The sequence below is a fragment of the Trichomycterus rosablanca genome, chromosome 8 (genome assembly GCF_030014385.1).
Source record: "Trichomycterus rosablanca isolate fTriRos1 chromosome 8, fTriRos1.hap1, whole genome shotgun sequence".
Taxonomy (NCBI): domain Eukaryota; kingdom Metazoa; phylum Chordata; class Actinopteri; order Siluriformes; family Trichomycteridae; genus Trichomycterus; species Trichomycterus rosablanca.
In genome coordinates this window covers 30,324,605-30,350,179 of record NC_085995.1, presented here as the reverse complement: position 1 = coordinate 30,350,179, position 25,575 = coordinate 30,324,605, and the positions used below count along the sequence as shown (strand labels likewise).

General features: G+C 38.2%; 1 protein-coding gene across 1 annotated transcript; it reads left to right on the top strand.

Annotated features, from left to right (window-relative positions):
* The first annotated feature begins 571 nt into the window (after positions 1-571).
* On the top strand, positions 572-25,488 carry LOC134318722 (FYVE, RhoGEF and PH domain-containing protein 6-like). The gene is made up of 21 exons (XM_062999654.1): positions 572-587; positions 4,120-5,500; positions 8,415-8,511; positions 10,970-11,031; positions 11,125-11,155; positions 12,844-12,995; positions 13,687-13,843; positions 14,771-14,858; positions 15,898-15,948; positions 16,041-16,099; positions 16,215-16,286; positions 16,508-16,576; positions 18,355-18,438; positions 19,072-19,151; positions 20,215-20,320; positions 21,107-21,247; positions 21,327-21,435; positions 21,560-21,651; positions 23,250-23,378; positions 25,117-25,259; positions 25,350-25,488. Exons 1-21 carry the CDS (start codon positions 572-574, stop codon positions 25,384-25,386), a joined length of 3,156 nt encoding a protein of 1,051 aa, XP_062855724.1. The 3' UTR covers positions 25,387-25,488.
* The last annotated feature ends 87 nt before the right edge of the window (positions 25,489-25,575 follow it).

Below are 25,575 nucleotides of genomic sequence, written 5' to 3'. Positions count from 1 at the left end.
GTGAACTTTCCTTATAGCGCTATATTCAGTTTCTGTGTGGTTTATTTTAGTAGGCTCAAATAGGACTAGTTTTCCCAGTGTTCAGGGGAAAGTCACAGGTAAAGTGTAGATATATCCAGCAGGGGGCAGCATGGAGTCTCCCAGTCTGTTTAAATAACACCTGTTCAGCAAGGTGTCAGTGATTCAGTCTGAAATCTCTCTGTCGAGGGTTAGTACATAGATCTAAAGAGAAACGAGACTGTCTGAGACCGACTAGATGAATGGTTGAATATGTAGTTTTTATTTTTTGGTTTGTATGTTTTGGTTTATTTGTTCACCTGTAATGTTCTAAGCCTGTACTGCGGCTGCGTAAAGTGCGTAATGTCAAAAGGATTATTGAGTGATTTACATCCATTGTGAGCGCTAAAGACTGCGGTATTACAGTTTATTACTCCTGAATTGATGCTGAACTGGAAAAAATCTATATAGTGACCTAAACAATGTCCGGTTAGTGTGGATTTACCTTGTCAAAGTGTCGATGAAACAAAGGCGGCTGGAGTGATGAGAAGTAGGAAGAGAAGGTAGTTCAGTCATGGACAGGAGGACAGGTGAGTGATGATCACAGGTGCTTCTTAATCTTAATCTCGTTTATCTTTTCACAGATATAATATCAGATATCTTTTATAAGAAGTACAGTAATAATGTGTCCCATCCTACCTGTTAGAGCTCCATTGTTAAGGCTATATATTGTATTTAAACCTTAGTGATTGTCTTAATTCAGCTCATCATTGTAGAAGTGAAAGCAATATTGTAAATAAGAGCTATAAGGGTAGCATTTGAAAACTGAAATATCAGCAGTGGGACACCAACATGATTCTCTGTCCCAATGTACTTTCATTTAAAATTCTCTCCAACTTAAAGAAATGTAAATAACTACTTAAAGTGGGATTGGTATTAAATAATTCATCACACTGAAATCACATTTATCTGTTTAAAATAGGGGTGTTGCCAGCAGAAGTGGGACATATTGCCATTTATTAGCTCCAAATTTAAAATATATGTACATTATTATATCTATGGTAACTGTTTTGTCCTCATCAGGGCCACAGTAGGTTCAGAGTGTACCCAGAAACACAAATGTAGGGCATGATTAGACCCTGACTACAGCCCCAGTGCATTACATGTCATCACCCACTTATCTATAATAATAACTCAATTAGGCCTGGGGCAGTGTACACTATGACAGGTTATTACCGGTAAATGGAACAGCCACTCAAGTCAATTAGAGGAGTTTTACAGGTACGTTCTCCTTTATGTGTTCACTATAAGTACAGTACTGATTCAAAATATCAGCGCCTTATTATTGGTTGTGTTTGACATATTTTCCAATCAAACCCAGTAACTTATTTTATGCTGTAAATGTATGTTATTTTTAGTTTACAAGACTCACATTAAATCACCCACATCTGTCACCCCATCGTGCCTCTGATGTTCACATTTGTAAAGGTCAAAGCGCTTTGGTTTTGGAATAGTTACCTATTAATAGCATTATGTAGTTCATCATTGTTATATTAATTGATAGTCAAATGTGTTTTATTTATTAATTCTCAATATTGGCTTTATCCTGGTTAGGGTTGTGGTAGGAGTGTAGTAGGGTTACCACCTGGTAACACCTGGGCAGGAATACAGTATTGACAGGGCACTAGTCCTTTACACAACAACACATGCTCACACAGAGAAGCAACCAATGTAGTTTTCACAGACAGTGACTGGAGGCCAGGATCAAAACCAAGTCCTTGGAACCCTTATTATTATGCAGCACCCATTCTCCACCTATGCCAAAGTGCCATCCCTAATCCATTAATTAGTAGTTAGTATGAGCATATATTATGACAATAATAAACTATATAACAACAGGTTATATAACCTGACAGTGCTCTGTTTTAACTGACCAGACCTTTGAGCCTAGGACCACCCCCAAAACGTACATGACAATTCCTGTTTTGTAGCAGTTGTGCTTGTCATGATCAGGGATATAGTTACCTGTAGTACATGTATTAAACAGCAGATATAGGCAGCAAAAAGACCTGAGTAACTTTAATCAGAGACAATATATTTTTGCCAGGGTTGAAGTATTTTAAAAACTGGGTGCTTACAAGCAGACAAGGTGAGTACCACCAAAAGTGGTGAGAGGAAGGACAAGCCACAAACTGCTGACAGATTGTTGGGCAGCCAAGATAAATTGATGTCAGAGGACATGAAGGCTATAGTGACTGGTACAGATCAACAGACTGGCTACTTTGGCACAGATTGCAGGTCATTTAAATACCAGTAAAAGTGCCACAACACACAGTAAATCAAACCCTTCCGTGTATGGGGCTGCTCAGTCACAGGCCAGTCAAATTACCATGCTAACCTCAGTCCACAGTCAAAAGCACTGACAATGAGCATGCAGGCATCAGAACTAGACATCATCGCAATGGAAGGTCAACTGGTCAGATATCCTGTTTTAAAAAAAAGTTAGACAGGCTTTTTAAAGAAATTATTTTACTTTTTTTACTTTAAGTTTTGTTGCATGTATTTTGCCATAATATGTATAAACACACACACACACACATATACACACCAATCAGCTATAACATTACAACCACCTCCTGTTTCTACACTCCCAGTCCATTTTATCAGCTCCACTTACCATGTAGCAGCACTTAGTAGTTATACAATTACTGACTGTAGTCTATCTGTTTCTCTGCATGCTTTGTTAGCCCCCTTTCATGCTGTTCTTAAATGGTCAGGACCCCCACAGGACAACCATTCATGCTGTTCTTCAAAACCCAGGACCACTACAGAGCAGGTATTATTTAGGTGGTGGATGATTCTCAGCACTGCAGTGACACTGACATGGTGGTGGTGTGTTGGTGTGTGTTGTTCTGGTATGAGTGGCTCAGACACAGCAGCGCTGCTGGAGTTTTTAAATACCGTGTCCACTCACTGTCCACTCTGTTAAACACTCCTACCTAGTTGGTCCACATTGTAGTCAGAGACGATTGCTCAACTATTGCTGCTGTTTGAGTTGGTCATCTTCTAGACCTTCATCAGTGGTCACAGGACGCTGCCCAAGGGGCGCTGTTGACTGGTTATTTTTGGTCGGTGGACTATTCTCAGTCCAGCAGTGACAGTGAGGTGTTTAAAAACTCCATCAGCGCTGCTGTGTCTGATCCACTCATACCAGCACAACACACACTAACACACCACCACCATGTCAGTGTCACTGCAGTGCTGAGAATGATCCACCACATAAATAATACCTGCTCTGTAGTGGTCCTGGGTTTTGAAGAACAGCATGAATGGGGGCGAACAAAGCATGCAGAGAAACAGATGGACTACAGTCAGTAATTGTAGAACTACAAAGTGCTTCTATATGGTAAGTGGAGCTGATAAAATGGACAGTGAGTGTAGAAACAAGGAGGTGGTTTCAATGTTATGGCTGATCATGCAGTAGATCTGTTCCGCCTTACATACACTTTTAAGGGTCAAGTCAAAATAAAGCTGTCCCAAAATTTAATTTGGGATCTTTTATTACTTTACTTACCACTTTGTCTTACAAACATACCTCTGGTTATTGAGGCAAAATAAATTTTTATTCTGACCAAAAACTGTCTTTCAAAGGGGTCATGTAATCAGCAAACGTCAAACATAAGCTTTGGTGTGATGATTTTTGAAGTGAAAATCTATAATCAACTTCATAAACAAAGTTCCCTAGATGTTTTCATTTTAATGTAAAGTGGCTTAGTCTAATAGGTGCAGTCAAACAAGCCCTGTTTATTTATATCAGCAAAAATATACCAACTGTAGTAATTACCAATTACAATCACTAACAAAAAATAAGAAGGCCATACCCAGAGGTAAAATTAGATAATAGAACTTTCTGTATGTATACTGGTTACTGAGATTAACAGTAACCAATTAAAAAAACCACCTTTCTAATTTTCTCAAACATTGAAGTTTGGGTCCCAATCATTTACTTACAGAACCATTTTAGAAATCATTAAAACTGCCATGACATGCATGTTACTTACAAATGTATGTAAATAGTCTTCATCTGTAGCTTCTGATTTACTGTCTCCTTTTGTGTTTTAGGGTTTACACAGGGTGTGGAGAAGCCACCTGTTGCCCCTAAACCAAAGCCAATTCTGCCATCAAGTGTTCCAAAATATGAACCTGATCTGGAATTTTCCCAGCCACAGATAAAGACTGTGAGACCTGCAATTAAACCACATCTTTTTGAAATCCACACAGCTGCCTTTCAACCAAAATTTCAACAAAGATTTGAAAAGCCTGGGCATTTCAGATTACTGAATTCCAGTAATGGATTTGAGCACAGAACTGGGAAAGACCAAGCACTGGCAACCACTCCTAATGACTTTGTGCATGACAGTTCCAGTGACAAGCCAACGTTAAAACAGAGCTACGGAACTGTTAAACATAATCAGATTCTTACTGCTAATGGGTCTGTGAATTTTGAAAAACTTACAGCACAAAGAACTCAGATCAATCCTGGTTCTGTTCATGTTTCTTCACCAACCGACACTGGATTGTCACTTAAAACCTCAGAGTCTCAACATGTGCTAGTCAACAACACACATCATGGACACCCTGTTGCGGAACAAAATAGGTACTTACCTTCTGTTCTGGTTCCTGTTCGAAAACCCCCACCACTGCCTGTACAAAAAAGCAGCAGCAGTGTTGAACAACAACAGAAGCCTGATATCAGATTAAAAGAGTCAGAAGTACCTGTTAAGTCAAGACGTAAAGTTTTTACAATGAATGAAAGAACATTAACTACATATCAGAAACAAGGTTCAGCAACAATTTCTCCCAGAAAACGTGTTGAAACTGAGAAAAAGCCTTTTTCAGGCTGGAGGGTCTTTCCATCAGAACAAAATCAAAGACAGGAGTTGCCTAGTACCAGTATTTCAGAAAATGCACATCGGAAAAGACCAAATCTGAAGCCTAAAGTCAGATCATTCTCTCCAGGAGACAAGCTTCAGAATGATGTGCAGAAAAAGCCATCTTTCAAGATTATAAGGGACCTTGACTTATCTGTGAAATTTTCCAGAATCTTTTCCAAGGCAGAGTTCCCTGTAGCCAAGGATGAGCAGTCGGTGGATGAGGATTGGCAGGCCAACAGCAGCCTAAATGAATTGTATGCTAAAATACCACAATACAGAACTCACCAAGTCAGGCTTCAAAATGAAGTAACAGTGTTTGAGAAACTCTCACATCCAGTGTTTACCCGAGAGCAGAGTGTGGATGGGGAGGATGTTTCTGATGGGGCTGTAGAAAATGAGCATCTCTACGAGGATATTCCAGATTATGTGAATGTTTCCATGCTACATAGTCCTAGAACACAGTCCCAGGAAAGGCTGTTATCCAATAACACGGAGGATGAGTATGGAAAACCAAACCTTCATGATGGATCTACCAACACAAATAGCAGGCAACTGGATGAAACCAACAGGTGAGAAGTATGCACACAGACATTCCATTAATAAATCTCAATCTCAGTTTAAAAACATATGCAATATCCTTTTGTACAAAAGCATTTGGGCGGCACGGTGGCTAAGTGGGTAGCACTGTCGCCTCACAGCAAGCAGGTCCTGGGTTCAATCCCCAGGTGGGGCGGTCCGGGTCCTTTCTGTGTGGAGTTTTCATGTTCTCCCCGTGTCTGCGTGGGTTTACTCCGGGTGCTCCGGTTTACTCCCACAGTCCAAAGACATGCAAGTGAGGTAAATTGGGGATACAAAATTGTCCATGACTGTATTCGATATAACCTTGTGTGAACTGATGAACCTTGTGTAATGAGTAACTACAGTTCCTGTCATGAATGTGACCAAAGTTTAAAACATGACGTTAAAATCCTAATAAACAAACAAACAAAAGCATTTAAGTTGCTATGTGTAGACAGGCTGTGTTGCACCTTGACATGTGTTCAAGCTCATTTTCTAGCGATGGTGAAACTTCTCTAACACAAGTTTAAAGGCTCTCATGAATGTACAGTTGGATTAGGTTCTGGTAAATTTAGACTGACACTTGGGACCCAAACAATACACGCAATTAAGGTTTAAAAACTATGCTCAGGGGTCCAACGGTGGCAGTTTGACAGTGGTGGAGTTTGATTCAGTGACCATCCAATCAGTAGTACAGTAGCGCTAACCCTGCCATAGAACACTACCACCAGGAAACACTGGTTGTGAGGCAGAAACACAACCTGGACTGGACACTAATCCATCACAGAAACACACACTCATTCATTTACCACTTCAATCAATCAAAAACCTAATATTTAGAGAAGCCAATCAAATGTAGTATGTTTAAGAAGGCGGATGAAAACGTATACACCATCTCTACTGTTCACACTCTTCTATGAGTTTTGCATGTTTCCTCGTTTCTGTTTTGGTTTACCTTAGGTTTCTCTCCACCCTTTTAAAGCATGCAGATGGTAAACTGGCTGCTCTAAATTGACTTTACGTGTGAGAAAGTGACTAGTGAATGGTGGCATTGATTAACCCTGTGATGGACTGGCACACCGTCCAATGTGTATTGCAGTGTACTGGAAAAGTTTTATTTCATTGATGTTTAGATTCAATAAAACTTATTATAACCAACACTGTGTTTTTAAATCAAATTATCAATTACATCTGATCAACTCTTCAATGAAAAGGGGACAGTTGATCATTTCTCAAGAACTACTATGTTTTGTGTCCACAATTTTGGGTTCTATAAGAGAGAGTCTGTCATGTGTTGATGACTTGTTTCCCTGTTGAGGATCACAATTGGTCCAGATCCTTATCCAGAAACTTTATGTACAATGCAGAAATAAGCACTTAATAGGGACTCAAACCGATGGCAATTTATGTAAGCCAGTCTACCAAGTGGCTGTTTTGAGATATACATACAGTACTGAACCCATCCAAATACAAATAGAAATATTATATATTAATATTAGTTATATTAATAGTTATATTATCATCTAACAGATACACTGATTTGTTTCAGGTAAATGTCCTGGGTTTGATCCACAGGTGGGGTGGGGCGGTCCGGGTCTTTTCTGTGTGGAGTTTGCATGTTCTCCCTGTGTCTGCGTGGGTTTACTCTGGGTTACTCCGGTTTCCTCCTACAGTCCAAAGACATGCAAGTGAGGCGAATTGGAGATACAAAATTGTCCAAACTTGTGAACTGATTAACCTTGTGTATCGAGTAACTACCGTTTCTGTCATGAATGTAACCAAAGTGTAAAACATGACGTTAAAATCCTAATAAACAAACAAACAAACAAACGCCCCCTTGTGGAGTTTTTACATTACATCTTGTAAACCACAGTTAATTAGGAATATTTTGTTTTGTGTTTTGTTTTTTTTTCTCAAATTTTCTTCCCTAATTTAGTCATATCCAATTACCCTGATTGTGTTACACTTCATCTCTACCGATACAACCCTCCACTGCTGACTGAGGAGCTTCGCAACTGACACACACCCCCTTCGACAAGTGTGCAGTACCAACTGCATCTTTTCACCTACACGAGGCAAGTTCATATGTGGATCAGCCTTGTGCATGGAGAGCCACACCCGGATCGGCATTATTCCTCTGTGCAGGCGCCATAAATCAGCCAGCAGAGGTCGTAATTGCACCAGTTATGAGAAACCCTGGTACGGCTCATCCCACCCTGTGAACAACAGCCAATCGTTGTTCATGTGGCCGCCCAGCCCTGTCGGATGGCAGAGCTGAGATTCGATATTATGTATTAAAAAAGCCAGCTCTGCTGCACCACCTGAGTGGCATTTTTGTGTTTCGTTTTGATGCATTGTTTGTGTTGCCTGGGTCACAGCAAAAAATCATGAAAAAAATGTGGGTCGCTTAAAAAAAAGTCTGAAAAAACCTGTATATTGGTATATTATTTAGGAGTGTCCTGAAGTGCATGGCTGAAATTGAATTTGTCTGCAACCTAGAACTAAAGGTGGAAATTAATGTTGCTGTCACCCCACTGTAACAGTTAATACCTGGTGTTGATCTCAACCCTAGTTAACACTTCTGCTCATAGCATTGTGACAAATAAATAGTGAAGTAATGGAGAAGTGTTTGATTGCACAGCTTCCTCACAGAAGTGGCATTGTTTTGATAGACAACATTATGTATCATTGGTCAATGCTAATACTAGCCCTAGTGACTCATCCCTAATTACGTGTATTAAAACGTAATCGAAATCCTTGTGTTTTTGTTTCAGGTTTTATTTTTAGCCGTCTGTACATAGTGAGATGACCTTGATGTTAATTATTTGTTTACATTTAACATTTTGAAATCCTGCTTTTGGCTCAAGCATATCTTTCATTTGTGACATGAACCAAACTCATCCTGGTTCAATGTATTTTCTTTAGCCCTGTGTATGAGGAGCTGTACAGCTCAGATGAATGTGATATCAGTTCTGAAGAAGAGGAAGATGATCCCCCAAACTTTGACAAAGTGGCCAATCAGGTACTGCTCTATGTTGTTACTCTTCTATACCCTGTTTTCACCCTATTACTTAATGCATCTATTTATCCACATGGAGGGCGGCACGGTGGCTCAGTGGGTAGCACTGTCACCTCACAGCAATAAGGTCCTGGGTTTGATCCCCAGGTGGAGCAGTCCGGGTCCTTTCTGTGTGGAGTTTGCATGTTCTCCCCGTGTCTGTGTGGGTTTCCAGTTTCCTTTCACAAAATTGGAGATACAAAATTGTCCGTGACTGTGTGACATTAAAAACTTGTAAACTGATGAAACTTGTGTAACCAGTAAATACCTGTCCTGTCATAAAAGTAACCAAAGAGTGTATAACATGACGTTAAAATCCTAATAAATAAATGTATCCACATGCACACAAAATTGTATTTAATAAATTGCATAATAGTTGCTATTGGGTGGTGTAGCAGTCTAATATACCAGACCATCACCACCAAGACTCTCAGAAGTGCCTCCAGTCTGGTCAGGCACTCAACAGACTCAAATTGGCCATGTCTGAGGCAGGTTTGTTTTAAAACCTAGTGAGTTCTCTACGTAGAGAGCATTTTACATCATACTATGAACGGTCCCGAGAAGAAGTCTTATTCCTAATATGCCTCAAAATGCTGCCTACTGAGATACCTTATTCTGACCAATATTCTGACTGAATAATGAAGGAACTGAGTGTGCTTCTTCAGCTATGAAGGCAATCCCAGCATTCAGTGCTCAACTTTTCTCACAATTGATTTATAATATGGCAGGAGCCGCATCAAGATTTTCAAAAGGAATTAATTGTCATTCATTTTTATAAAGGTGTACAAACGTAATTTATTTCAAATTATGGGTTTGTCCGTGACAATTCACCAGCCCGGTACACGGGCGAGGACAGCTGATGACGTAATTAATATCTAACTACGGTGTTGTAATAATCTGCCTTCTAAAGTTTGATGTCAGTTCGACTAATCCTCTCTAATTAGGCAGCTGCCCAGGTAGACAGTGAGCAGTAAGGCAGCTTACTAGGTTTTAAGACATACCCATTGAAAATCAGCCACTAGCAAATCCTGCTGCTCAAGACACAAACCTGAGCAACAAAATAACACAGACAGTACCGTGCTGAGACTGTTCTGGCTGGTGTAAAAGAGGGTTAAGGAGCTTTACATGTTCCAAAGGTGTGTGCTTGCCAGCAGCTCTCCCTGGCCGGCATGAGTACTGTGTACCCAGCAGAGGTTGCCTCTGTGCTTGGGGGGATTGGGTGTATCCAGTGTTGGTCGTTGCAAAAACAGTGAAAAATCTAATTGCTTGGTAAAGGCACTATATTCTCTAGTTGTAAACCACCTTGATCATGACCCAATAGGTTCTGAGCAAATTTGTTTGTCAAATAGGTGCAGGGTTTCAATCTCTGGTCTATTTAAAATGGTTCAAGTTAACTCTGGTGCTTCAATCCATAAATAAATAATGTTGAATATTGGATATTGAATGTTATATATATATTAAATATTATTAGTGAAACTTATTAATATAATTTTGGGATGTAAAATTAAAGCCATATAAACTTTTAAACCAGTGGCCACAACAGTGACAAAAAGCCAGTCTCGTTGGCTGCACACATGCATTACTTTATAAAATGAAGAGTTGCATGGATAGCAGGCAGTTTTGCATTTTGTCCTCATTTTATGTGAATAATTTCTTGTCTATAGTCCTAATACTTAACACACATGAGTTGATCAAGTGTAAACAGGATGCCATTAAGGGAGGTCAGGTGGTTTAGTGGTCTAAATGCTAGCTTGTTCTCACAGTTTGAATCCCAGGTTTGAATCCCTACTGACTTGCCTAGGTACCCAGTCTGGCAAAGTTGGTTATGCCTGAGGGGGGTGGGTTAAATCGGTTTCATTGCAGTGGTATGGTTCTCTGTAAGGTTGGCCAGCACTGAGGTATTACAAGTGGCAAGAGCATTGTAACAGGGAAATTGGAAGTGTTTGGATTGGGTGAAATGTGGATGAAAATGCAGACCAAGCATTGGTCTACACATTGATGTAGCAGGAATTGTGGATGCTGCACAGCTTAAGTATCCCAGGCTTGATCATCTCAAGAGACCACCTGCATGGCATTTAGTATGTCTTCCATGTGTATGTCTCCGCTATGAAACCAGTTTTCTCTCACTGTTCAAAACCATGCCACTAAGTGTACATACAGGCTTCCAACAATAACACCTAGCTACACCTAGCTGTGTGTTTGTTAGTGTATGTGTGTTGCCTCAAGATGGATAAAGGTGTATTCAAAACTTGTTTCTGGCATAGGCTTTTGACCGACCGTTATCCTAACCAGTAGGTACTGAAGATAAATGATGAAATGAAATCATTTATAACATGCATTCTACATTATGAGCACACGTTTGCATAAAAATCTAAGAAATAATGTTTGTTTCAGAATAAAGCTAAGATTTTTTTTGTTTTAGAATGACTCCAAGAAAAGCAAGCTGTTTTACATTGCTCAAGAAATCATGAGTTCAGAAAAAGTGTAAGTGTCTGTATAATTTATAAAAATACAGTTGTACAGTTGTTACGGAGTTATTTTATGCTTTTGTAATTCTCTACTGTTTTGTCCTGTCAGGTTTGTGGATTCGTTGAAGCTTCTTCATATTGTAAGTATAGGTTGGGCCCAGTGCTAAGATATTTCTTGTTGTTTACTTGTAAGTGCACTGGTAGCTGAACTAGTAATCACAAGGTTGCTGGTTCAAGCTTTGCCACTGTTGGGTCCCCAAGCAAGGCCCCTAACCACTTAAATAAAATTGTACTTAATGTACTTAATTGTAAACGCTGTGAATGTAAATGTCATATATTTTTGCTGTGATTATTCCAAAATAGTCATGGTGATTTAAGTCTTTGACCTTTATGTTAAAGCTTAGTGCAACATGTGGTGGTTACAGGGTTTACCATTCACTCTGCTAACTGCAATACTATTATTGAACTAGTATTGAACAGGAAATCCTGCTAGCAAATGTCTTGCCAGTAGCTTATTGCATTTCAGGAAATTATACAATGTATTGCAGGAAATCTCTCTTACAGTAAAAGCCCCAGTAGTGCATCTTTACAAGAAAGACTAAAAATATGCTGCTCACACCTACTAAAATCCACACCTATTAAATATACAGTGAAAGAAAAAATCAAAGCTCTTTGCTTGAGTAAAAGCTAAATTCCAATTCCTGTTATTCCAAATGGCCTGACTACATGTCTACAGACTTGTAGGACGGAAGCCAGGGCCTTCGGAGGAAACACAGACACACAGATAGAGCAAACTCCACTCCCTGGCTGGCCAGCCAGGAGATTAAACCCGGCCCTTTGTGCTGTGAGGCTACAGCTCTACCCATTGCGCCACGTATACACACGATAACCTAATTTTATTTAAGCTAATTACATAATTAACTGTTGCCTGTAGAAGAAATTCCTGCAGCATGAGCAGTCATACTGCTGGTTATTCACTTTCATGTCATCACGTTTTAGAAAATGAAACAGTCTGTGTATTCATATACAACATATCTAGTCATTAAGGGTGCTTTAATGAAATCATATCTATATATTTTTTTCTAAATTATCTCAAACCAACCTGACCAAATTATAATCTACTGTGGTCAATATAGAAACAAAGGGATCTTGTCTAAAGCAGAACTATGAAAGATCATTAAAATAAATAAAGTGATGAATATATTCGCTTTACACTGTATTGTGTCCACCACCATAGGGTTTGGCGGCAGCAAAATATAAGTATTTAAAAAAACCAAAGGATGTATTCAGAACACAGTTACTTTTTATTTTTTAGAAAATTTTAACTGTACTTTATTTAGCTTGTTTTTTACTCCCCTTTACACAGGGCTGCCAATTGGCCACCTTCAGTGTGTTGTTGGCTAACTTTTTATGGATTATGGGCTGCTTTTTATGTAGACGTTTAAGTCCTCACCAAACTTAATTCCCTATATCATGTTTACTATGGAAGCACTTCTGTAAGTTGCTTTGAATAAGAGCGTCTGCTAAATGCCGAAAATGTAAATGTATATCGTAAGTGTTCTCTCCAAGGATTAATATTAAATATTGTTTACTAAGTTGACCATTTTTTAAATTTTAATGGAAGAAAAATCAGCAATTTTATGTAGGGTTGAATAATTGTGACATAGCAGTATTAACAAAATACCCTTCTACTCTAAAATACTACATCATATTTATATTCTTTCTGTATTCATATTTGCATTATCATTTAACTGATGAAGACAATACTACAGCTAAATTTAGCTATGCTGTTTGTTTTGTTTACTTATTACTACTTCTTGCTGTGCAGAATTTTCGGGACACAGTAACAAAGGCCTCCAACCAAGCTGGAAAGCCTGTGATTGAAGAGCGGATTCTCAACCAGATTTTGTTTTCAATGCCACAATTTTTTGAGCTGAATAGTAATTTACTGAAGGAGCTGACAGAACGCATGGCTAACTGGTATGTAAACACTTTGAACCATTTAATGACTTTAGTATGTAACAAAAAAGAGCTTATACACTTATGGAAATAGAAAGTACATTGGGGCAATGTATGCTGTTGCATAAAAATGTGCAAAAACGTACTTTAAATTACTTTAATACACTAGATGACTGTTGGTCCCTAGATGCTCTCCCATGTTAATGTATACCCACAAAATGTGTAACCCACCAGCAATGCAATAAGTTCATTTTAGTACTTCCATTTGTGATAATGTGTATAGATGGGTATTTGGGTCATTAGTCATTTTAAACAGAGACTTTCTAAACGAATGGGTAAAGGCTTTTGTGATTAAGACAAATACAAAAAGAGAAAGCTAACAGTTTAAAAAGTTTAATATCAGTTGATGTTTAGCTACATGGTAGCTAATTAGCAAATACATATTTGTGATAGTATATTTTGAGTAATAAGGGAATAAGAGTATCAACTGGGTTGGACTCTCATATCAAACAACTGTATGGAGTTTTCGCCATATTCCTTTTGGTTTTCTCCCAGTACTCTGGGGGTTTAGGTATTTTAGTTGTTTCTTTACCAGCATGATTAGTTAAATGGTATACAATTACATGTCTAGGCTAATGCATAGTCTGCAGTAGTCATTTAACTAAAAATATTTGTTCTTGTTTTTCTTGACTTGGTTTTCTATAATGATCAGGAGCGAGCACCAGACCATAGCAGATGTCTTTTTAACGAAAGGCCCATATCTGAAAATGTACTCAAGCTACATCTGTGAGTTCGACAAGAATGTTGCTCTACTGGATGAGCAGTACAGGAAAAATCCAGCATTTGCTAAAGTGGTTCAACAGTTTGAGGTAATGGCACTAACCTGTTCTACCTCCTAGCTCAACAGCTTACACTGCAATATACTCGTGTGTGTGTGCTAACAAGCATTTACACCTGTCTGTGTGCATGTCAGAGTGTGTGTTTGTATAGTCTTATTTAAAAGTTTGAACACCTTGGTCATACGTTTAGCATTAAAAAACAAGAGATTCTAACACTTGGATTAGAGTTGAATGCATGGTCTGTTTTTATAGTGACTGTGTTGGAACACATGCTTTTTTGTTCAAACATTTATGAATTTAAGTTCTTTCATAAGGCTTATTGTAAAATAAAAACATGCTGGGGAACATATCTGGCACTTGACACAGTTGGTTTGAAGAGTTTAATCAAATTTGCAGGTTTTGTGGCATGCACATGACTTTTCTGTACATCCACATACTGTAGACTGTAGATAATGTCAATTCACTAGCTTGTTTAACTAATGATCAGCTCCCTAAAGCACAGTGCATGAGATTCTGAACGATGTAGATACACATACACTAATTGATCAAAAGTATGCTGACGCCCTTCATAATTAGTGAGTTCAGATGTTTCAGTCACACCCATTGCTAACATTCATTCATTCATTAATTCATTCAGTCTGTTTTACCACCACCTTATCCTGGACAGGGCTGTGATTGGTCTGAATCATTGGGTGAAAGGTAGAAAACACCCTGGACAGGCTGCCAGTTCATGATTGGGCGGACACACACACACACTCCAATTTTTACAGACACATTCCAAAAACTTGAAATGTGGGGGCTTTTAAAGAGGGAAGGACCAACTTTTAATTTATGTCAATGGTTTTAAAATTGGATGTCAAACAATATGTAGATGATACTTTTGTACATATAATTAATAAGCATAAATGCAGAAGCTCTTACACAGGACAGATGTTTAATTTGTTTCTCTGAATGTAGAGCAGTCCTTGCTGTGCCAGCCTTGCAGTCAAACACTACATGCTGAAGCCTGTACAGAGACTTCCTCAATACCAGCTTCTACTTTCAGGTCAGAAAGTGTGCATAGTAAATAGTGACATTTAATTTATTTTATATTGGTGATCTCTGAAGAGTAGTATATAGGCAGCTTTAAATTTATTGTCACCCTTGGTAAAACATATAGCTAAAATTCTATGAAAAATGTAGTTGTGCTAAATTAGCTGAATGAACAAAGATTTGGATTTAAGTTTATTTGTTACTAGAAAAAACCCTCATCAAATAAGTATTTTTAACAAAACTGTTTCACCATTATTGGCACCCCTGTATTAATACTTTATTCTCCTGTGTCTTCTCCTGTGATGCTTGATGTGATTGAATAATTCAGGGTAAGGAATCTGAGATTCTCAACCCAAAGATCTTTTCAGCTCCTCCAAGCTCTTAGATCCCTTCTTTTTGATTTCCTCCTTGGCTCCAGTGGCTTAACTCTTTATGGTCTGGAGTCTGAATCATATCCGCCCCTTTTTATTATGACATTACTGTTTTCTTTACTGATTTAAAAAATTGGCCAACCTAAGTTTACCTAAACACAGGGATCTAATTATCAATCTGAGAAATCTAGGTGTATATAAATTCCTCCTCCAAACACAATCTACCCACTGTGGTAGGACAGTGGTAGCCTAGTGGGTAGAGCTTTGTGCCATCAATAGAAAAGGTTGTGGGTTTTAATTCCAGCTCTGCCATGCAGCCCTCTTAGCTCCAGGGCCGCCATACAATGGCTGTCCCTGCGCTCTGACCCCGGCTTTCAAAGAATCTGGGATACGCAGAAAAAGAACTTTACTGTAGTGTACATATGTATACCTGTATACATGACAACGGAATTCTACTTGAATTCTATTTTTTATTCTAATGCAAGTGCAGCAAAAATAGATTGTGACTACATGAGTGTAAGCAGTGTTTCAGTAAGTGGATGAAAAATGACCATGCCTCTTACTGGCTGGAAAAGGGGGAGGGGGTTTGGGGGAGATTTTAATGGTTCATATCATGTATTGCACAAATGGTTATCTAATGCATTAGTTAATAATAAACTTTTGGTTTGTGTTTTTCTTCAGAATATTTAAAGAATCTTGATGAAGGCTCCCCCGAGTTCAACAATGCTGAAGGTAAAATCAAGCTTTCTGTATCACACCATAGTAAAACTACTTTTCTCTTCTTTCATGTAAAGAAAACTAATTCATATTGTCTGTAATTGCAGCTGCTCTCAATATAGTAAAGGAAGTAGCAAGTCATGCCAATGAAACGATGAAACAAGGGGTAAGATTGTGATTAAGAAGAATCTATTATATTAGCATGTTATTAGTTCTTATTAGTTTATTATATTCAGTTATTAGATGACACACTTTTCAAATAGAATTCTCATTTCTGACAGGATAATTTCCAGAAACTGATGCAGGTACAGTGCAGTCTGATTGGCCATCATGAGATCGTGAAGCCAGGAAGGGTAAATAACAATGTGTCATTCTGAAATTGTGTGTATCAAATGCCAAACCGTTTTGCTTATATGTTCATGTCTCGTGATAATAATAAAAAATATATATTTGTATATTATTTGAGTTGTTTATAGTGGCTGATGTAAAGCTGGACTTTTAACTATTTAAGCTTAAAATACATTGATTACATAAGTGTACAAAATAAAAATAAAAAGCATTATTTTGTTTTTAGGTGTTCTTGAAGGAGGGGACCTTGTTAAAACTTTCTAAAAGAGTCATGCAGCCTCAAATGTTCTTCTTAGTAAGTCTTGTTACACAGTGTCAACATAAGCAAACACTATACACAGCTATAAAATATTATTTCATTTATTTTCAGCATTAACTGGCCTTGTGTGGAAAAAATTTGACTCTTTATTACTCAATCAACCAATTAACCACGTTACTTGACACACATTAAAGCTTGATTATGGCCAGCCCTGTTAAATCAATATATTATTAAAATCAAAACTTCTCAGCCATTTAAAGTCAACTAGAGGGTCTCAGTAGGTAGCACACAATGCTGCAAACAAAAGTAAGTCCGGACAAGATAAAGAAGAGAAAGTAACTGATGAAATATCAGTCTAAAAAGATTTACAATGTCATTTTATTTATTTATTTATTTATTAGGATTTTAATGTCATGTTTTACACTTTGGTAACATTCATGACAGAAACAGTAGTTACTCATTACACAAGTTTAGTTCACAAGTTTGATGTCAAACACAGTAATGGACAATTTTGTATCTCCAATTCACCTCACTTGCATGTCTTTGGACTGTGGGAGAAAACTGGAGCTCCCGGAGGAATCCCACGCAGACATGGGGAGAACATGCAAACTTCCACACAAAAAGGACACGGACTGCCCCACCTGGGGATCGAACCAAGGACCTTCTTGCTGTGAGGCAACAGTGCTACCCACTGAGCCACCTTGCCATCCACAAAGTCATTTTAAGGCTCTTTGACGTACACGTTTGTAGCCATTGTCTCCGAACTTAAAACAGTGGTGAATCTTTCGAAAAGTGGCCTCAAAGAGCACATGATAAAGACTCATCCAGAAAGTCAAAGACAGCTCAGAGAACTCAGAGATCTGAGGCACTAGACTTTATCTCTTGCATACTTTAGATAGGATCAGTGTTTATGATTCTATGATCTGAAACAGGTGAAATTATATCTATGTACCTTTTGTATCTATTTTTGATTAGATTTTACAAATAATTAATAGTTACAAGTTTTGTCTAAAATACGTATTTAAATAAATTTTCTTATTTTTTCTGGAATGACTTTTAATTGCAAAAAAGTGATGCTTGTAGTGACCTTTTTGCCTACTTTACATTGCTGGAAAGGCTTCATTTATGTTAAGATTCAACAGTGCTGGCACAATCAAGCCCATATGTGTATAATCAGATTTAATCCAAATATGTTTTTTTTGTCTTTGTCATCAATTTTTCTTTAAAAGCCAAACAGCTTGGTAAGACTATATAAACACTGTATGGCCAAAAGCATTTGGACTTAACACCTTAAGTGTTGCAGCCACACCTATTGTTAAAAGAAGTACAGAATCAATAACAGTGAAAGCGTTCAACTTTGTGGCATTTTGTGGCAGGTTCTATGCCCCTGTTCCCCATAGTTCTGGTGTGAAGGAGATCCAGTGGAGGAATTAAAACTTTGATTGTAAAATGATCCATTTTGTCCAACATCAGTGCCTGATCTGCCTGGGTACACACTCCAAATCTTGTAAAAAGACTCCCCAGAGGTGTGGAGGCTGTTATAACTATTTTGGAAGAGTTGACTCTATTAATGCTCATGGTGTTGGGATGGGATGTACAATAAGCTTTTAGTCTACCGTCCACATACTTTATATTGCCATATATTGTATGTACTTCTGTACTTCTGTGTTTTCTTGTAAATTGTTACATATGGTTGATCCTATAAAATAATTTCGTATTTCAATTAATTTTGTCCTCATTTAAGTGTTTCACTTTCATTTAGTTTTAAATATCCTTAAACTACAACAGTTTCATTCTCTTCTTCTTCCTGGCAGTTCAACGATGCACTGCTGTGTGCCATGCCCCTCCAGTCAGGCCAGTACAAACTCAACAATGAAATTTCATTGGCTGGCATGAAGGTAAGATGTAACCTTAAACTGTAGAGTCCCCTACTGGTGCTTCATACATGCACACCTGTGGTTTCAGTATTTAAAGCATTTAAAGCTGTAGGATATTGTTTAGTACAGTGCACAGTTCAAACACTCCAATACAGCTTTCATAGTGCTCATAATAAATCATCAAACATCAAAAATCTTAAAAATACATTAAATGTTTTCCAAACAGAAGACAGGATGTTCTGGACCTGGTGACCAGGAGTCGGAACACTAGGAGTTTTGTTTGCAATTATGCATGAAATAATGTGTAATATACCCCAGTCTGCAAAGATGCCCCAGTCATTTGATCCAAACAGACTCCAAAGTGGCTGTATTAAATTAGGACTAAACACATTTTATAGGCGTTGTATAGCTGTTGCAGTACATGCATATAATAAACATTATTTACATAAATAATATTTTACCTATTACCTCATTATTTGGAGAAGTGTTCACATACTTCTCCTCACAATAGCCCTATTGTGCATCTGGTTGCCCACACACTACAATCCAAATGCCTAGTTTGTAACACAGACCCAGTGTGGCCTTGTGCATTTAGTCTTTAACCTGTCTGTGGTTGTGCTCGTATTTTAATTGATTTTATGTTTTACATCGTAGGTCAGTAAACCTAGTCAAGAAGGATATAAGAACGAGCTGAACATTGAGAGTGTTGAACGTTCTTTCATTCTGTTTGCCAGGTGAGAATTTAACTAAATTTCACATCAACCAATCCAAGAATTACAGTTTACTAATGCAAACTAGATTTATCTGATTGTTTTAATATAAGTTGGTCAGTACAGTTCTGATGTACAGTGGTGATTAGCTCCTGCCTGAAAGGAAAAGGCTCATTTGTTTGTGAATTGGATATTTGCATGCAATGTTTAAGCAGTCAGTGCTTTCTGTTTAGTCTCTTCCACACACATGTACACACACATACACTAGGGTTGCCACCTTTGTCTGATAAAAATTCTGGACACTCGATGCATTAGATGCATCAGAACGTACTGCAAAATACTGTGCTTTCTATAACTCTGCTCTTCATCTTTTTTGACAAAATAGTGTCAACACATTCTCAACTAAAGCCTCACTCTTAGTTCTGCCACTGGACATCTTAGTTGCACTATTAGATTCGCTGAATATTTTGGCTTTGACCTCATTCCTACAGTCTGTGGACAAGTAGCTGTGACCATGTCACAAACTGTGATAAGTAGCTGTTAATTCGGCAACAGCAATTATTCCTTAGAGTGTTTCCTAATCATGAAGGATGAATTTGCCTTTGTTTGTCGAGTGATTTGAACACAATTGTTTTGTTTTAAAATGGTCATCCAATGTGGCTTTGCCCTTTCAAAATTTTAAGCATGTGGAACAGTTAGCAGAAAGTGGATCGCCCAGGGTTGGTTTTAGCCATGCAGTGTACTTTTTATTTTTCATCCAGTCATTATTGATGTAAAATTAACATTTAATTTTCTTTTTGACTGGCCTGTCAGATTCAGGAGATACTGTCATATGTTTGTCCCCCCAGTTCACCACCAATGTTTATGGCTGTTAATCAAGAATAATGTTACAAGTAATGTTACCAGACCCTCGGGCAGCCTGATTTGACTGATTGCATGATAAAAAAGCAACATTGAGATGTAACAGTAACTCTAGCCCATTGAAAACTGGTACATTTAATGTCCCCGGAGAAAGAATACATTTTCCGGGAAAATCGAGACAGGTGGCATACCTAACATACACACACCTCTCTGTTCTGTTTTTTAGTTCTCCTTCAGTACGTGATGAGTGGTTGGAGTCAATTTCAAATGCTATTGAAGAATACACCATGAAGCAAACCACATTTTCCCCATCTAACAAAAGTCCTGAAGAGGTATAGTTATTTTTTCATTTCAAATGTCTGAAAAATAAACATTATTTAATTTTATTAACAGCTAAAATATTGTATTTAAATAAATAATCTGTCTTTTGTGTACAAAAATCTATTTACAAAATGTCCAAGATGTCAAAGTCTAAAGCAGCTAAAAACACTACTCAGGTAACTGAGTTTGGAAAACTTTCAACCAATTCTGTGGGGGGGAGGGGGGGGGCAGCACCATTCAATTGGGCATTACACGTGGGCAGCAGCCGTATGCATTTTGTTACCTACACTTGACGAGTGCATATGCGGATCAGCACTGTGTACAGAGAGACACACCCTGATCAACGCACTCTTTCCTCTACTCTGTGCAGGCGCTATCAATCAGCCAGCAGAGGTCGTAGTTGCATCAGTTATGAGAGAGTCCCTATCCAGCTTAATATTCCATCCCTATATGAACAGGCCAATCGTTGTTCATGTGCCCGGTTAGCCCAGCCGGCAGGCAGAGCTGAGACTCGATACGCTGTATTCGAGATTCCAGCTCTGGTGTTCTAGCATGTGTTTTTACCACTGCTCCACCTGAGCGGCCCCAACACTTTTCTTTAAATATCTGTGAAATCTGTGATTTTTTAAAAACGAGGTCTGTGAAATTAAGCACATTTCCCATGAATTCAGTAGGGCCCTACTTATAACATCTTTAATATCAATTCAGCAAGACATCAGTATTTTAGTAGAGTGATATTGGCTGATTGTGAATTTGTCTCAGATTGTTTTATAATAAAGGAATCCTGTGTTTTATAGGAGGACGGTTTGGACAGTTCAACCCAGCTTGGTACCAAAGCTCCAATATGGATTCCAGATGTGCGAACCACAATGTGCATGATCTGCACCTGTGAGTTTACGCTCACCTGGAGAAGGCATCACTGCCGAGCCTGTGGAAAGGTATAGTCTTGTAAATTAGGATTTGAAGTATTGTTGGTCATTTTGATCAAAGTAAAAGTAAGTTTTGCATGTGTGTTAGGTTGTCTGTCAAGCCTGCTCATCTAACAGATACCCTCTGGAGTATCTGAAGAATCAACCTGCCCGGGTTTGTGATAAGTGCTTTGAGATTCTGCTGCAAAATAACTCAGGTCTGCCATCCAGCATCCATGCATGATTCAAATCAGTATAATGTTTGTTTACCAAAAGTGTGCTTTCTAAATTAGCACATACCCTTTTGTTAACAATAAGTTCTTCCTGTTTATTCGCCCAAAGGTACCCAGGCACCGGTTAGTGCAGTTCTTTCTCCAAATACCAAATCATTTTACCCCAGAAGGCAAAAGAAGATTCCTGCAGCACTAAAAGAGGTAAAATAAGAATCATGCATACATTCGTTTTCTGTTTTTCCACCATTTTATCCTGGTCACGGTCACAGTGGGTGCAATTCACTGGGCGAAAGGTAGGAAATATCCTGGACAGGTCAAACACACACACACACAGTAACATTTAGAGCAATTTTGTATCTGAGGTAATCTGACAGCATGTCTTTGGACTGTGGGAGGAAACCGGAGCTCCCGAAGGAAACCCACACGGAAACAGAGAGAACATGCAAACTTCACACAGAAAGGACTCGGACCGCTTCACCTGAGAATCGAACCCAGGACCTTCTTGCTATAAGGGGACAATGCTCATTTATTTATTTCACTTGACCTTTTCAGTGTCATCGGGGTGGCACGGTGGCTCAGTGGGTGGCACTGTCGCCTCACAGCAAGAAAGTCCTGGGTTCGATCCCCGGGTGGGGCAGTCCGGGTCCTTTATGTGTGGAGTTTGCATGTTCTCCCTGTGTCCGCGTGTGTTTTCTCCAGGTGCTCCGGTTTCCTCCCACAGTCCAAAGACATGCAAGTGAGGTGAATTGAAGACACTAAATTGGCCATGACTGTGTTCCATATAACCTTGTGAACTGATGAACCTTGTGTAATGAGTAACTACTATTTCTGCCAAAGTGTAAAACATGACGTTAAAATCCTAAAAAACAAACAAACATCATTGCCGTTAAATATTTTTCTTATTATTACATCATTACAAATAGACTGTATTAATTAAAAAGGTGAATTAATGCCCAGATTTTACTGCATTAATTTGCCTTAGCAGTGCAGCTGACAGTCAGAAAGACATCCACATTTATGTGCAAAACTTGAAAAAATATAAATACGAATACAGAACATTTATCTAAAAATGCAGATTTAATTGTGACACTGATAAGGCATTAAATGTATCTAGAAACTTGAGCTGGTAAGAAGCAAGATATGCCTTTTTCTTTTTTTATATTTTCATCATGTTGACAATAATGCCCCAGGTGTGATTGGTTAAATGTATGTGTACGTGTAGGGTGGCACATTGCCAAGAGTGCATCTCCACCTTGCTGTCAGGTTTCCAGCTGGTGCCGGACCCCTCATGATCCTAATCCAATATAAAATAAGTTAACTAAAACTAAATTAATTATTATTATTAGACACAATTTCTGTTTTCTGAGAGACTTTTACTTTGTTTGTCTTGTATTTTTCACCTTTATCTAACATCACCCCAAGTTATATATTACTCAAGGCAAACAAGCCAAACAGGCAGGACTTGTTACTTTGCTCTTTTGAAAGATGCAGTCCTCAGCAGACACTAATAGTCAATGAGCGTCCACATATTTGCTGTATGATTAATGCATTCGTCACCTGGAAAAGAACTTAGTAACCAGATTAAAGACGTCATTTACAAATACACTTACACTTTACTTTATTATCACACATTATGAGCTACACCTCAGATGTGGATTACCCTTTGTTACCTTTTCTACCCTGCGCTAAAACAGGAACCCCGTATGAGCCTTACTAACCAGATATTATTTGAGTAAAAGACTGGGAGCAACTGGTTGTTGGTGTACCTGTGTACTCATACATGTGCTATGATGTTGTAGGTTTCGGCGAACACAGATGAGTCATCCATGAGTGGCTACCTGGAAAGAATGAATGCCAGTAAAAAGCAGTGGAAGAGGCTGTGGTTTGTCATCAAGAACAAAGTGCTCTACACTTACGGTGCTAGTGAGGTATGTGAAAGGCATGCATTTATTTTATTGCATTTTTTACATTTTTATGTGTGTGTGTGTGGGGGGGGGGGTATATATGTGTGTGTGTGTGTGTGTGTATATATATATATATATATATATATATATATATATACTGTGTATATATATATATATATATATACTGTATATATATATATATATATATATACTGTATATATACTGTATATATACTGTATATATATATATATTGATGAGCCATAACATTAAAACCACCTCCTTGTTTCTACACTCACTGTCCATTTTATCAGCTCCACTTACCAGAGCACTTTGTAGTTCTACAATTACACTTTGTTTGCCCCCTTTCATGCCGTTCTTCAATGGTCAGGACCCCCACAAGACCACTACAGAGTAGGTATTATTTAGGTGGTGGATCATTCTCAGCACTGCAGTGACACTGACATGGTGGTGGTGTGTTAGTGTGTGTTGTGCTGGTATGAGTGGATCAGACACAGCAGCGCTGCTGGAGTTTTTAAACACCTCACTGTCACTGCTGGACTGAGAATAGTCCACCAACCAAAAAACCAACCACCAACCAAAATATATATATATATAATTTTCTTTTGGCTTATATTGCACACTTTTTTTCTATTTGTATCTCTACTTTTTTCCTATATTTTTTAAATATTATTTCTACTGTGTACATTACATATTTCTTATCCCCCCCCCCCCCCCCCCCCATACATATCCAATCATATCTGTATGTAGACGCATGGTTGGCTGATAGAACTGTTGGGGATTTGACCTCTGAATCTCAGTGGTAGTGTGCTAGCCTGATGTCACTGCTGTGCCAGCTGAGTGTCAGCTGAATTTGTAGTGTCCTGCATAACTATTCCATCTGTACTGGATTTGGACTGGAAATTGGATTTCTTTTTCTTCTTAACATATATGAGATCTGTAAAGGATAATGCTCTGTAAGAAGCAACCTTCTTAAAACATGCTAAAAGGTAAACTGGGTGCTCTTAAATTCCCCAGGTGTGAATGAATGTGAACTGTGCCCAGTGTCACCAAGGTTGATCCTTATAGAACAAAGTGCATCATTCAGCTCCTGATTGGTTTGTAATGATAATCTTTGTACTTTGGGGTATGAACAAGACAAAGATCTACTTAACTTCTCATTAAGGTGCAATAATGTTTAAATCTGGTTGTTGCTGAGTCTATTAAATGCACTTTAGGATTTTATCCTGGTGTTTATTTAACCATATTTGAGTATTTGTTAGCTGTTATGCAGCCATAAAAACAGTTGTTGGACAAACATTTTACATACAATCCAGCTCTGTGAAGCTCTAAATGTAGCAGTTTTGTTAAGACTGGGTTATAGGAATTCTATTTTGCGTGTTTTGTGGGGGTTAAAGTGTTGTCTATTCCTGTCAGTGAGCTTCCGCTTGCATCTCTTGTTCCTCTTTGCTGATGCCATTTAAGTTCTCTATTATCACTTTCCTTTAAAGCATTAAGTACAATGTCTCCAGTGCCTACAGTCTAAGTCAAGCTTCTTTTATGTGCTGTTTTGGTTATTTTGTTCACCCCCTGTAGTTGGGTAATCAGTTTCCTCTTAATAACATGGTTCATACATTTTATTGAGTGCATAGATCTGTCATTGGCTCTGAAGTATTTTAAATAAAACATGCTATAACAATGTTAACTGCTTATTTTGTCTGATTTATTGTGCATTTTTTACAATGTATCCTGTCTCCTCACACAGGACGTAGCAGCTTTGGAAAGTCTGCCTCTTCTTGGCTTTTCTCTTGCAGAGGATGATACTGGGCTGGCTCAGCAGTTTCGACTCTTCCACAAAAACAAGCTCTTCTATATCTTTAAAACTGAAGATCCCTATGTCTACAACAGGTTGGGTTACATAATACTTGATTAAGTATTTAGCATAGTTTTAAATACTAAAAATTTTAATCTAAACTTGATGCTTCTGTTTTTTTACAGGTGGATAAAAGCTGTCAGTGAAGCTATGATCCTTTAACCTTTACAGCTCTTACTGACAGCACAGATCCAACCTACAGTTTCTGTTACAAAATTCACAGTAGTGGATTTAATTAAGCTCTAAATGCATTTAATCACCTCTAAGATTCACATTACATGTTTAATGGTACAAATCCAGACAGTAATCATGTTTTGTTCTGACAGCATTACATATATTTGTTTTAGCTTG